The sequence below is a fragment of the Littorina saxatilis genome, linkage group LG1 (assembly GCF_037325665.1).
Source record: "Littorina saxatilis isolate snail1 linkage group LG1, US_GU_Lsax_2.0, whole genome shotgun sequence".
NCBI lineage: Eukaryota > Metazoa > Mollusca > Gastropoda > Littorinimorpha > Littorinidae > Littorina > Littorina saxatilis.
This window is the reverse complement of record NC_090245.1, coordinates 106,140,944-106,155,998: the sequence shown is the minus strand read 5'-3', so window position 1 is coordinate 106,155,998 and position 15,055 is coordinate 106,140,944. Positions and strand designations below refer to the sequence as shown.

The following is a 15,055-nucleotide window of genomic DNA, read 5'->3' as shown; positions in this document are numbered from 1 at the left end:
CGAAAAGACACAGGTCCAACAAAAAAGTCAATCACACATACTTCACCACTAAACTTCATTTGTTTCTTTCTTACTTTGTTTCTTTCTTACTTTCTTTCTTTTTGTCTTTCCCTTTTTTCTCTCTTCTTCATTAAAAGCTGCAGCAGAGAGAAAAAAAATTTAAAACTGGGCAAGGCTTTCTTACCTGTCTCAATAATAATGTAACGTCCATAGTTTCATCAGAACCTACAAAATAGAGCAGAAAGTTTGCTTCGTTTACTGTCACCAACTGCAATATTTTACCTGTTGTTGGATGTGAATCTGACTCAGTTCCTGCAGCTTGCCGGACAGTGTGGGAACACCTGCACACAGCAGAGCAATCACGTCATGCGTCATAAACAAACAGGTATTACCTCACCTACCCCTGACACCTGAAGACAAGGTAAAATTGATACTAACTGTGATTGAATTATTAGTGGGCAACTGATTGAGCTGCACACAACTTACATTTACAGCTATGGTAAACAAAATTTTTTTTTAAATAAACATCAATAACATAACCTTATAAGACAGTTTGAACTAAACCAGTAACTGCATCATTAGTAGTTAGAGACATTCAAAATGTTTAACGGCTTAAGCAATTAAAGAAAGGCTACAGTATAAAGTGCAAAACATTGCAAGCATGTCAGTTGCATAACAATTGAGAGAACTGAGTTTAACAATAATCACCGAAAATATTTTGGTCAGCATAATAGACAAAGGGACAGTGGAATGTATTCTTTCAGGTGTTCCCGCGCACTTGCTTGTACATGTAGCATAATGCGATTATGACTGGAGTGAGAGAGGAGGGAAGCGGGAGGGAGAGAGAGAGAGAGATTTGTTGGCATTATTATCTTAATCTTAGTTATGATGAGCTGACTCTTTTGCGTTTATATTGATTGCACCAGGAAACGGCAATAGTGCGGTGCATGCAAGGAACGTTACTGTTTTATGTTCTTACGTTTAATGTTGTATGTTGTCTGATGTTTGATGTTCTTACGTTTAATGTTGTCTGATGTCTGATGTTTTATGTTCTTACGTTTAATGTTGTATGTTGTCTGATGTTTGATGTTCTTACGTTTAATGTTGTATGTTGTCTGATGTTTGATGTTCTTACGTTTAATGTTGTATGTTGTCTGATGTTTGATGTTCTTACGTTCAATGTTGTATGTTGTCTGATGTTTGATGTTCTTACGTTGTATGTTGTCTGATGTTTGATGTTCTTACGTTTAATGTTGTATGTTGTCTGATGTTTGATGTTCTTACGTTTAATGTTGTATGTTGTCTGATGTTTGATGTTCTTACGTTTAATGTTGTATGTTGTCTGATGTTTTATGTTCTCACGTTTAATGTTGTATGTTGTCTGATGCTGGGATACACCACACCCGAGTTCCTTTTCTTGAGATAATACTCTTTTCTATATCTATTTCTATATGTTCTCTTATCGGATGGACCTAACACAAATAACACCATTCAGCATTTTGCTGTGAAGTAGAAAAACTTACTCTTGACATGCTCGCTGCTGAGGGACTCATCATGCTCTTTGACGGTTTGCAGCTGTGACGCAACACGACGCAGGTAGTCCTCCTCTGCACACAGTCAGTAGGCAGCAGCAAATAAATACACCATGAAAACAATGCACATTTCTACAAAAACAAGCAACATAAAACACACTGTACAAGAATAGGAAAACCGGCACGGTTGGCCTAGTGGTAAGGCGTCCGCCCCGTGATCGGGAGGTCGTGGGTTCGAACCCCGGCCAAGTCATACCTAAGACTTTAAAATTGGCAATCTATAGTGGCTGCTCCGCCTGGCGTCTGGCATTATGGGGTTAGTGCTAGGACTGGTTGGTCCGGTGTCAGAATAATGTGACTGGGTGAGACATGAAGCCTGTGCTGCGACTTCTGTCTTGTGTTATATGTCAAAGCAGCACCGCCCTGATATGGCCCTTCGTGGTCGGCTGGGCGTTAAGCAAACAAACAAACAAGAATAGGACAAGGAGTATACAGTGGAACCCCCTTTTAAGACCCTCCAATTTAAGACCTTGCTTTTCTGTTCATCACCTCTGTAAATTTACCTCCATTTTATTTTTAAGACTCCCCTTTTTTAAGACCTGATTTTCTCAGATTTTTGGAGGTCTTAAAAGGGGGGTTCCACTGTACTACAGACAAACTCTTGTCTAAAACCCCTTTTTTGAAGACCTAATTTTCGCAGGGATTTATTTTTTCCATCCATTTTCAGATGCGCCCGAATTCAAGATCAAATTTTCTCAGATTTGCTAAGGTCTTAAAATGGAGGAATATTGAATTTTATTGAAATATCATCGTTTGTGAGTCCAACAACAGTATATAGACTACACACACTGGGAAACAAAAATTGAACAAATGCAGGCAATTGCAAACACAGCATCCCAAAACAGCTCCTACCTGCAAAAATGACTTCAGCTTTGGCCTCTTCAGACAGACCCATCTCATCTGTGTAGGCAGGATCCATGTAGCGTCGCAATGCTGGCACTGAAAACCAACAAGAAGATTAACTTATAAAATGGTGTATGCAACCGAAAACTTCTAGTTTTAAGGGACAGTTAGGAAATCCCTGAAAAATGATCGATTTCTGTACACTGAATCCACTGTGCTTTCAGAAAATGATCTGTTACTTACACATTGCAAACACAGAAGTACTGTGTCAGCATCACAAACTCAGTAATACAAGAACTCAAACAATTTCAGAGGTAATATTAATAAATCATAGGACCCGTTTCCTCCTTCTCTCAGGTGTATTCAGTTAGCTGCCCCTTAACTCCCACCCATTGTTTGCTCTCTTCTCTCAGGTGTATTCAGTTAGCTGCCCCTTAACTCCCACCCCTTGTTTGCTCTCTTCTCTCAGGTGTATTCAGTTAGCTGCCCCTTAACTCCCACCCCGTGTTTGCTCTCTTCTCTCAGGTGGATTCCGTTAGCTGCCCCTTTAACTCCCACCCCTTGTTTGCTCCCTTCTCTCAGGTGTATTCAGTTAGCTGCCCCTTTAACTCCCACCCCTTGTTTGCTCTCTTCTCTCAGGTGTATTCAGTTAGCTGCCCCTTAACTCCCACCCCTTGTTTGCTCTCTTCTCTCAGGTGTATTCAGTTAGCTGCCCCTTAACTCCCACCCCGTGTTTGCTCTCTTCTCTCAGGTGGATTCCGTTAGCTGCCCCTTTAACTCCCACCCCTTGTTTGCTCTCTTCTCTCAGGTGTATTCAGTTAGCTGCCCCTTTAACTCCCACCCCTTGTTTGCTCTCTTCTCTCAGGTGTATTCAGTTAGCTGCCCCTTAACTCCCACCCCTTGTTTGCTCTCTTCTCTCAGGTGTATTCAGTTAGCTGCCCCTTTAACTCCCACCCCTTGTTTGCTCTCTTCTCTCAGGTGGATTCCGTTAGCTGCCCCTTTAACTCCCACCCCTTGTTTGCTCTCTTCTCTCAGGTGTATTCAGTTAGCTGCCCCTTTAACTCCCACCCCGTGTTTGCTCTCTTCTCTCAGGTGGATTCAGTTAGCTGCCCCTTTAACTCCCACCCCTTGTTTGCTCTCTTCTCTCAGGTGGATTCAGTTAGCTGCCCCTTTAACTCCCACCCCGTGTTTGCTCTCTTCTCTCAGGTGGATTCAGTTAGCTGCCCCTTTAACTCCCACCCCTTGTTTGCTCTCTTCTCTCAGGTGGATTCAGTTAGCTGCCCCTTTAACTCCCACCCCGTGTTTGCTCTCTTCTCTCAGGTGGATTCAGTTAGCTGCCCCTTTAACTCCTACCCCTTGTTTGCTCTCTTCTCTCAGGTGGATTCAGTTAGCTGCCCCTTTAACTCCCACCCCTTGTTTGCTCTCTTCTCTCAGGTGTATTCAGTTAGCTGCCCCTTTAACTCCCACCCCTTGTTTGCTCTCTTCTCTCAGGTGGATTCAGTTAGCTGCCCCTTTAACTCCCACCCCGTGTTTGCTCTCTTCTCTCAGGTGGATTCAGTTAGCTGCCCCTTTAACTCCCACCCCTTGTTTGCTCTCTTCTCTCAGGTGGATTCAGTTAGCTGCCCCTTTAACTCCCACCCCTTGTTTGCTCTCTTCTCTCAGATGTATTCAGTTAGCTGCCCCTTTAACTCCCACCCCTTGTTTGCTCTCTTCTCTCAGGTGGATTCAGTTAGCTGCCCCTTTAACTCCCACCCCGTGTTTGCTCTCTTCTCTCAGGTGGATTCAGTTAGCTGCCCCTTTAACTCCCACCCCTTGTTTGCTCTCTTCTCTCAGGTGGATTCAGTTAGCTGCCCCTTTAACTCCCACCCCGTGTTTGCTCTCTTCTCTCAGGTGGATTCAGTTAGCTGCCCCTTTAACTCCCACCCCTTGTTTGCTCTCTTCTCTCAGGTGGATTCAGTTAGCTGCCCCTTTAACTCCCACCCCTTGTTTGCTCTCTTCTCTCAGGTGTATTCAGTTAGCTGCCCCTTTAACTCCCACCCCTTGTTTGCTCTCTTCTCTCAGGTGGATTCAGTTAGCTGCCCCTTTAACTCCCACCCCGTGTTTGCTCTCTTCTCTCAGGTGGATTCAGTTAGCTGCCCCTTTAACTCCCACCCCTTGTTTGCTCTCTTCTCTCAGGTGGATTCAGTTAGCTGCCCCTTTAACTCCCACCCCTTGTTTGCTCTCTTCTCTCAGGTGTATTCAGTTAGCTGCCCCTTTAACTCCCACCCCTTGTTTGCTCTCTTCTCTCAGGTGTATTCAGTTAGCTGCCCCTTTAACTCCCACCCCTTGTTTGCTCTCTTCTCTCAGGTGTATTCAGTTAGCTGCCCCTTTAACTCCCACCCCTTGTTTGCTCTCTTCTCTCAGGTGTATTCAGTTAGCTGCCCCTTTAACTCCCACCCCTTGTTTGCTCTCTTCTCTCAGGTGTATTCAGTTAGCTGCCCTTTAACTCCCACCCCTTGTTTGCTCTCTTCTCTCAGGTGGATTCAGTTAGCTGCCCCTTTAACTCCCACCCCTTGTTTGCTCTCTTCTCTCAGGTGTATTCAGTTAGCTGCCCCTTTAACTCCCACCCCTTGTTTGCTCTCTTCTCTCAGGTGTATTCAGTTAGCTGCCCTTTAACTCCCACCCCTTGTTTGCTCTCTTCTCTCAGGTGTATTCAGTTAGCTGCCCCTTTAACTCCCACCCCTTGTTTGCTCTCTTCTCTCAGGTGTATTCAGTTAGCTGCCCTTTAACTCCCACCCCTTGTTTGCTCTCTTCTCTCAGGTGTATTCAGTTAGCTGCCCTTTAACTCCCACCCCTTGTTTGCTCTCTTCTCTCAGGTGTATTCAGTTAGCTGCCCCTTTAACTCCCACCCCTTGTTTGCTCTCTTCTCTCAGGTGTATTCAGTTAGCTGCCCCTTTAACTCCCACCCCTTGTTTGCTCTCTTCTCTCAGGTGTATTCAGTTAGCTGCCCTTTAACTCCCACCCCTTGTTTGCTCTCTTCTCTCAGGTGTATTCAGTTAGCTGCCCCTTTAACTCCCACCCCTTGTTTGCTCTCTTCTCTCAGGTGTATTCAGTTAGCTGCCCCTTTAACTCCCACCCCTTGTTTGCTCTCTTCTCTCAGGTGTATTCAGTTAGCTGCCCCTTAACTCCCACCCCTTGTTTGCTCTCTTCTCTTTGACCAATCTTAATCAACACTTTTTCTCAGGTACTCAGATACAATATCAAGGAGAATTCATTAACTGTGCACCAATTTTGTTGAATCGCTGTTGTATAAGTAGCATTCTCTGCCCTCCCCTCCGACACACACACAAATAGCAAAATAACTTCCCCTTTCTTTCACCCAGACCCTCTGTTACCACCCCCCAAAGATTTGTTGTTTCGCTGTCATATAAGTAGCATTCTCTGCCCTCCCCTCCGACACACACACAAATAGCGAAATAACTTCCCCTTTCTTTCACCTAGACCCTCTGTTACCACCCCCCCAAGATTTGTCCATGCCATACATACAGTTCTGGTATACTGAAGTCAGCTTTTTCTTTCCAGCTACAGCAGCCATGATTTTATTCTGCAGCACCAGCATGCTTTCAATGCACTGAAAAAAATAAAACATTAACAAACTGAAGTTCTAAGCTTTGTGGAGTTAAAATAACTAACCGTGAAAGTAGAGGGCCAAAACTAACCCTTACACTTAAAGGTCCTTGTCTAAATTTTTATACCGAAATCGCCATTTGACCATTAAAATGCAGAGTCTATTATCTACAAATATCAACAATACACCCCCTTTTGATCAGGAAACACGAAGCCAGTGTAGCCGTTTGAAAATTCATTGTAGTATTCCAGCGTAGTACTCATAGTAGGATATCCTTATTTGGAAAATGCCAAGCGCAAAACTCCTCTCAAATCCCGTGCATTTCGTGCATTTAAAAAAAAGCGTGGACAGCGCTCCAGTGTCAAACTGTTGCTGCACTTGTTTGGGCGTGGCTATAAGCATAGTGACATGAATTTGATTGGTCAGTATTTTTAGGCAAAGCACATGTTCTCAGCAAACAGAAAACAAAATATTGGAAGCGTGAGTCACGCTACCCAAAAATAAATCTTTTTTTACATTTTTTTTTCTATAACTTTTTTCCCCATGGTTCATTCATCATCTGACATAACTTTTTAGCGAAATCTAACCATAAGATTATTGAAAAAAAGCAAAAATATAGACGACCACCTTTAAATTACAGTATAAATACCAGTGTCTCCAACCTCTATAGTTTGTTTTTTAAGCTAACATATGCTGCATACTATTAAAGTATTATTGTCTGGAACTGTAGTTTATGAGAACTGTGTACATGTTCTTAACATCCTCAGAAAACTCAAATGACCATTTAGTCAAGTGTACGCAAAATGTTCAGATCATCTGAAATTCCTAACATTCTCCAGATAATCTGACATTTCTAACAAGCTCCAGGAAAAGTACAGCAGTACATGTACAAGTCTACACCTTTGGTTAACCAGCTGATTCCTTGAAACATTATTTTTACAAAAGAATTAATACAGAACATGGAGGAACAAGTGTTAAAGTACTAAAACAAATGCATGTTAGTAAAAAAAGATATATTAAAAAAAAAATCGAAACTCAACGGGAAGCTGGTAAGCTAAAATGTATTACATGTATCATGTGTCACTAACTGTGCAACATGCAACAGACACCATTCACAAACATTGCACAAGTCTGCCCCAACTCACAAATATTCACAGGGTAAACTAAATGCACATGCACTGGGGGTAACAACAACAAACACTGAATGAGAGTTCTCTTTGAAAAATCAACCAAAATGAAATCAACTGCATGGCAGAATCAATGAGGCTGCAAAAAATTACTCACGCTGATACATATAAATATTGATACTCCTTTGTGAGAATAACAACTACAGTGATTTTGATTTTTACAATTACAGCGTTTTACAAATAGGAAAATACAGTAAATAAAAATATTCAAAGAAGAGAGATAATTACTGAATTTGTTATTCTCAAAAAAAGTAAAGCAAACTCCCAAAATCCTAAGAGTAAGCATGTTAACCATATGAATTAACCTTATCTCTATCATATTTAAAACAAATTGATATTTACTAGCCTACAGATATTCTAGAGAATAGCCAACAACATGAGAGAAAAAAAGCATGAGTTTAATTATTAATGAAACTAACACTGGTTGTTCATCATGCAGTCCTATACTAATTACTAAATCAGAAAATTTGGGTAAGCAAAAAATAAAATATAAAAAGGCGGGACAGGATAAGGATGAGAAAAAAAACCACAACTAGCAGCACTGTTAGTCTTACTTTAAATCATTGCTCTAGAAAATGTGACTACACATTATGTTTATTCCTAAACAATGTAATTTCATTACCTGCACTTTTGGTGGTTTGCCCTGTTGGAGAAGACAGAGAAATGACACAAGGAAATCAGGCCCATGCAAGCAAACAACATACAATACATCAACAGATATATTTTTCAGGTACAGGCAGATGCAACCACAAGAATGAAATAAATAAAATTAACCTTCGCCGGTCGTCGTGGGTCCGTGTGGACTCAGAAGGGTGTTTAATTGCAAATATCTCTTAAACCAGTTGGAATTTGTTTAATGAGCTTTTAAGAATGCCTCAGACACCTAAAAAGCAGTTTACAGTGTTAGTCGATTCAACTTATGCGATAAACACTCTTATGTCCTAAAAGATCATTAAATTTCAGCGAGAAGTAATTAAAATAACAAAGGACAAATTTAGACTACACATGGAAGACATCGCGGGACCGTGCGGACCCATGTTTCTCAAACTGAAGGAACTTACATAAAAGCTAGGGAGAGAAGTCACAAACCTTCAGGTATTGGCTCTAAACATCATTTTCTGCGATCTGTTTAATTTTGGAGTTAATAAGCAAGTCGCGTGGAGCGAAATTAATACATAACAATGTGGGTCCACACGGCCCCCACGACGTCTACAGAAGGGTATTCACGTTTTTCCTTTTTTGGGAAGCTTTAGTCCGCACGAAATAATTAAATTAATAATTTAATTTAATTACTTCTCGCCAAAATTTAACCACGGCGTCTACGGAAGGGAATGCACGTTTTTGCTTCTTTGGAAAGCATGGGTCTACAGAAGGGTATGCATATTTTTCCTTCTTTGAGAAGCATGGGTCCGCACGGCCCCACGATGTCTTCCGTGTGTAGTCGATAACCCGGTTGGGCGAAGGTTAAACAGGAGCAATAGATGAAAAGTGGTAGGAGAGCCATTTCTGTCATCTTCACAACATCAAAAAAGGCATTGAGTATGCTTAGTAATTTCAGTACTAAGTCACAAGAAACAGTACGTACATGTACTGACATTTACGTAATAGGAAAGAGGGAAACAATAATATTAACGAAACACGTACAAGGAAGATAAATAAAAAACAGTCTAAAAGAGAAAGTAAAAACACCTGAGTTTTTCTGTGAATTAATCATATCATGTTTTTCCTTATAGTTATACATGTACACTGAAACGAGACAGAAAAACAACACCACACACACCACGTAACTATTTCATGTTAATTGTGATGCATATAGACAGTACTGAATGATACAAGGGTCAGTTTGTTCTATGAACTAGTCTACATCTTTAGGCCAAAAAATATAAATAGTCTGTTTACGGTATCCCGACCGACACTATTTTTTCGTGCGATCCTAGACTAGGGTGGGGGGGGGGGGGAATATTGTCACTTTATAAAGTGTCAAACAAGATGCAACATGATGCACAAAGTCAGTTATAGGCAAGAAAGCCCAAGTTCAAAGAAATCAGAGAGGGGAAAATGCACACAAATTGGATGCATAAACCATAATGCTCAACAACATCCAGTTATTTCATGCAAACTCCGTCAAATGCTTTTGGTGTTGTTTTATTAAATATGATTCAACTTTTCTGTCAATTTCATTAACTTTAATGGGTGGGAGAAGAGCGGGAACCTGTGTGTGATCTTTCAATTTCTCAGGATTTAGAAAACGAATGAGATTAGGGATCGCGCCAGCCTTTAAAATAAACTGCCACAACAACAAATCCATTACGGAACAATATGTTTCAGTTTGCATACTGACTTTAACATATCATAACAACTTTTCGTGAAAGAGTTGTTTTCATTGCCAGAGGCAGAGATACAATAATCACAGAACAGCAGCCGTGTCTTTGATATACATGTCTGAAAGCCATGCCCATAGGTACCGTATACATTTTGTGATGCAGGAAAAAAATGCATAATAGTTATGCGTACGCAATACAGGTCGCAATGAAAATATGTGTCAGCAAGTTTTCAAATGTATTTAAAGTAAACTCTATCTAATTTGCAAAAATCAATGTGAATTGTGATGTGATCCTTACTATACTCCAAGGTGTAATTTTGAGCTAAATGTGTTTGGTCGGTTTTGGTGTTTTTTCGCGGAAAAAAAAAGAGGGGGCATTTCCTTATGGTTTGTGCTTTTCCGCTATTACTTGGACTGGTGAGTCATCCTCAAGTGTAGGTGTAACTGTAACTAGATCAGTATAGATGTAAAAATTGTAATAAACGTACAGCAATTGCATCCCAATATATCAAGGAGTTTTAAAATGGACGTTTATTTTGCTTTGGGTGGGAATGGCTTAAAGATCTCTTCGGTTTGGACATGTGTGCTCCTAGAATTAAAGTAAAAGTATGAAAATCAATTTGCGAGACCTTTTCAGTAAGATCTATACGAAGAATTACAAGAGACAAGAACACGTTTTGCGGGCTGAAATTAATTAACCCTGCGGAAATCAACGACAGTATTGTATTTACCTTTGGGTACAATGCATCTTTATCAGCATTACCAAATACAAGCGATTCCAGATCAGTTATTCGCTTCTCCAAGACATCTAGTGGTGAAGTATCAGCCATCTTGAATCAGTCTGCTTCATTATGTGAAAAGCTCGAATATTATTATTCTTACAACCACATTTTTCAAAACGTTTTGTCTGAAAAGCTTTACCATCTGATAAGACAGATATTATATATGTTTTCCTCTCGGTTTAATATTTTTGTATGGTCAAACACTACACAAATAAAATCTAAAAATAGTTGACACCCAATGTTAAGAGGGCATCACATTCACCCAGGAAAACAACACACGCAACTGAGGCACTGTAAGGGACCCTGTAGAATTTATTTTTCATTAGTCACTCTCCCCACACAACACGTGGAACATAAAGGTCATTTGGCCACGTCATTTTTAACAGATTGCATCAGCAGAATAATACTGCCCATAGAATCATAAACGTGTAAAACTTGCTAAAATCAAGTGTACAGCTCGATCGTCTCTCTCTCTCTCTCTCTCTCTCTCTCTCTCTCTCTCTCTCTCTCTCTCTCTCTCTCTCTCTCTCTCTCTCTCTCTCTCTCTCTCTCTCTCTCTGTGATTCTCTCTCGCTCTCTCGAGTCTCTCTCTCTCTCTCTCTCTCTCTCTCTCTCTCTCTCGAGTCTCTCTCTCTCTCTCTCTCTCTCGAGTCTCTCTCTCTCTCTGTCACAAACAAGCACACACACACACACTGCACACACACACACGCTCTGGTGACACACCGTCACTCACACACACTGCGACACACACACACACACACACACAGAGGCACACACACACACACACACACACACACACACACACACACTTGTGACGCCCACTCTCTAGTCACACACACACACACACACACACACACACCGGGCACACACACACACACTGACACACACTGTGACTGACACGCACACGCACTGACACACTAGGCTATGCAGCTTTTTGCAACCATGATCAGCTTCAATTATGTGGTCTACATCACTAATACAACAAGTCACGTAAGGCGAAATTACTACATTTAGTCAAGCTGTGGAACTCACAGAATGAAACTGAACGCACTGCATTTTTTCACAATGACCGTAGTCCGCCGCTTGTGCATAACTGAGTGAAACTGACGAGCCTGTTCAGCGCGGTAGTGGTTTCGCTGTGCTGCATAGCACGCTTTTCTGTACCTCTCTTCGTTTTAACTTTCTGAGCGTGTTTTTAATCCAAACATATCATATCTATATGTTTTTGGAATCAGGAACCGATAAGGAATAAGATGAAATTGTTTTTAAATCGATTTCGGAAATTTAATTTTGATCATAATTTTTATATTTTTAATTTTCAGAGCTTGTTTTTAATTCAAATATAACATATTTATATGTTTTTTGAATCCGGAAATGATGTAGAATAAGATGAACGTAAATTTGGATCGTTTTATATATAAAAAAAACATTATTACAATTTTCAGATTTTTAATGACCAAATTCATTAATTAATTTTGAAGCCACCAAGCTGAAATGCAATACCGAAGTCCGGCCTTTGTCGAAGATTGCTTTACCAAAATTTCAATCAATTTGATTGAAAAATGAGGGTGTGACAGTGCCGCCTCAACTTTTACAAAAAGCCAGATATGACGTCATCAAAAGTATTTATCGAAAAAAAGAAAAAAATGTCCGGGGATATCATTCCCAGGAACTCTCATGTCAAATTTCATAAAGATCGGTCCAGTAGTTTGGTCTGAATCGCTCTACACACACACACAAGCACAGATACACACAGACACACAGACACACACACACACACACACACACACACACACACACACACACACACACACACACACACACACACACATACACCACGACCCTCGTCTCGATTCCCCAGGCCCTCAATGTTAAAACATTTAGTCAAAATTTGACTAAATGTAAAAAGCGAGTCCATGACAGCCGCCGTTTGACATATCTACCCGGCGGCTCAGTTTAACATGGGATAGACCATCCCTCCACTTGGACACATACCAATAATCAAAAGTCTGAATGCTTCGGGTGCAGAGCTAGAACTTTGTTGATGAACTATAATTTCAAAGATTTCCACTAGACTGACTGAGGATCCGTCAAGAAATTAATTCAGTCACTGACTCAACATTTTTTTTCACTTTGCAGAGAAACCACCCAAGCTGTTGATGTTTAGTATGTGTCCAAGTGGAGATGGTCTTATCTCGTGGCAAGACGATGTTGAGTTGAACCGTTTACACGGCGCAGACTCATGGAGACTGTGCTTTTAAATTCCGAAGACGGTCTGATGACCTTGATCTTGAAATCCGGCCAGTGTCACCGTATCTGACTGGACACTAGATGTTAGGGCTGCATGATGGACATTCCAGGTTCGGAGTGCCTGGTGGACATACTTTCCACGACATTGTAGGTATGCGCAACTTGGGATCGCAATGTTGCTGTAAGTTTTGGCCCAAAAGGGTCAAGTTCGTACACTTAATTCAAAGTGCAGTGTGTTGATATCCTTACACGGATTTACCTCGTCCAAAAATGTGACAGGTGTACTTGGGGTCAGGATGGTCAAGGGGTGGACAGTATTGGGTCAGTGAACACAAAATGAACGACATGACAGATTAAGATTTATAATTGACACTGAAGGCTGGACAACACGGTGGACGTGAGCATGCAGTCGAGAACGCAACGTCTAACTGAAGACAAACAAACACAAGTGTATGTAAAGTCGGTCCTTAATTGAGCCCCAAGTCGACTTCGTGAAAACTTAGCCAAGCCTTTTTACCGAAAACTCAGTGCGGCCAGCTTCGCGAAGCATACTTCGCGTAGTCGACTTTGCCCAATTAATGACAGGCTTAGAAAAGAGTCACTGAATAAATCTAATCGAAAACAAGAAATTCCTCCGAGGTAGGAAAAACACCCCCGTCCTTACCATTCTCACTGCCACCAACTGAGAAGGTTATTTCCCTTTGACCATTAATATGTCCCTCTATAAGTCCTTGTAGAATCTTAATCCACCAATAACTCCCTAACCGTGTGTTTGACTGGTCCCAATTTTTGTAAGGACCGTCTCAGGAATGTATAGAACCTGTTCACCAAGTTTGGCGACGATCGGTCCGTTCATTCTTGAGATCTATATGCGAACACAAACACACAAACAAACAAACACATCGACCGAATCCTATACACACCCCTATACCGGGGGTGTAATAACAAAGCCGTGTATGAAGCCCATTTTGTGGGTGTCTCGATTCATGTGCTCGCGTCCCATGCATATCACAGTAACTTTACATTGTTTACTGACCTCATCGTGTATGTCAGTGGGTGGGAACCATTTAAGGCTGTTCGTAATTGAGCCCGATGTTGACTTCACGAAATCTGTTCACAGACAACTCAGTGAAGCAGGCTCTGCGAAGTCGACTTCGCCTAATTTATATCAGGTTTGAGATTGAGTCACTGGAAAGTAACCTAAGAAAGGTTGGGATGGCTACCCAAGTGAGACGAATCCAAACATACTTGTGTCCAACTGAGTAAGTTGCTATCATGGAACATCAAAGAGGGCCCCAAAGGGGGGGTATCATCACGATCACGGGAAGGGAAATTTTAGCTTTCACGATCACAGTTACCTTGATTTTTGTTTTCACGATCACAAACACCTTGACGAATAGAGGATCATAGAGTGATACAGCTGTGAAAAATGTACGTTGAAAATAAAATGCTTTGTAATAATGCCCATCACGATCACGAACACAAATGACGATCACGATCACGAGACTTGATTTTTTTGTCATCACGGATCACGGGCAAAGTCCCATCACGATCACAGAAATGGAAATTTCGGCAATCACGGTCACAGAAAGGTCAAAAAACGCCAATCACGATCACGATTTTAAACCCTTTGGGGCCCTCATCAAACACAACTTCAGCGTAAATCCTTTTTAGTCTGTATTTGTCTTTGACATAGTATTATGCAAATTCCATGACTCGACTGTCAAAGTATGCCATCGTGTGTACGAGGGAACCAGAGCAAAACTAACCGATACAGGCTCAGTCCTCGTCATTCGGCTCAACTGGAGGCCGTGAAGAATACAAATCCACACACACACACACACCTTCCCCCATCTCCGCCGCACACATAATTATGATTAAAGTTTTAATTTTAATCCTGTGACCCCTTTTGAGAAATGGGGAAAAACCGGCAAAAATATTCGCACAAAAGCTATTTAGAATCTTGATAACCGGACCGAACATCACACACACACACACACACACACGCACACACTTCAAGGGCGGATCAATTCACTTTGGAGGGGGGGTTACAAAATGACTGCGAGGATACAAGTTGACGGCGCCGAAGGTGCCTAAGCCTCTAGGGGGGTCCGGGGGCATGCCCCCCCCCCCCCCCCGGAAATTTTTTTATCCAAAGAAGCAAAATAGAGCTATCTGGTGCATCCTGAGCCAATAAATTACCTCTCTTTTTTGGGGGGGTGGGGGGGTTACGTAACCCGTGTAACCCCCCCCCCCAGATCCGCCCTTGCACCTACACGCACGGACACACACACACACACACACACACACACACACACACACACACACACACACACACACACGTACACACACTCACGCAACCCTTTCAACCGAAAAAAAGACCCTGCACTTATTTCAGTGTGGCCTTCCGTGTGTCAACACAGCAAGTCCCATGGTATCACACTCTTTGTCCCACTGATCGACCTGTAAAC

The 15,055-nt window shown here is 41.7% G+C and overlaps 1 protein-coding gene across 1 annotated transcript in view; it reads right to left on the bottom strand.

The window, feature by feature from the left end:
* The window catches only part of LOC138958041 (dynactin subunit 3-like), a 15,873-nt gene extending 5,491 nt beyond the window's left edge, over nucleotides 1-10,382 (bottom strand). The window contains exons 1-6 of the mRNA XM_070329091.1: nucleotides 10,284-10,382; nucleotides 7,852-7,872; nucleotides 5,961-6,045; nucleotides 2,445-2,531; nucleotides 1,524-1,607; nucleotides 283-341 (exon numbers count right to left, since the gene is read on the bottom strand). Of these exons, the coding sequence (XP_070185192.1) occupies nucleotides 283-341; nucleotides 1,524-1,607; nucleotides 2,445-2,531; nucleotides 5,961-6,045; nucleotides 7,852-7,872; nucleotides 10,284-10,382 (435 nt within the window). The remainder of the gene's footprint in view (nucleotides 1-282; nucleotides 342-1,523; nucleotides 1,608-2,444; nucleotides 2,532-5,960; nucleotides 6,046-7,851; nucleotides 7,873-10,283) is intronic.
* Nucleotides 10,383-15,055: the final 4,673 nt, after the last annotated feature.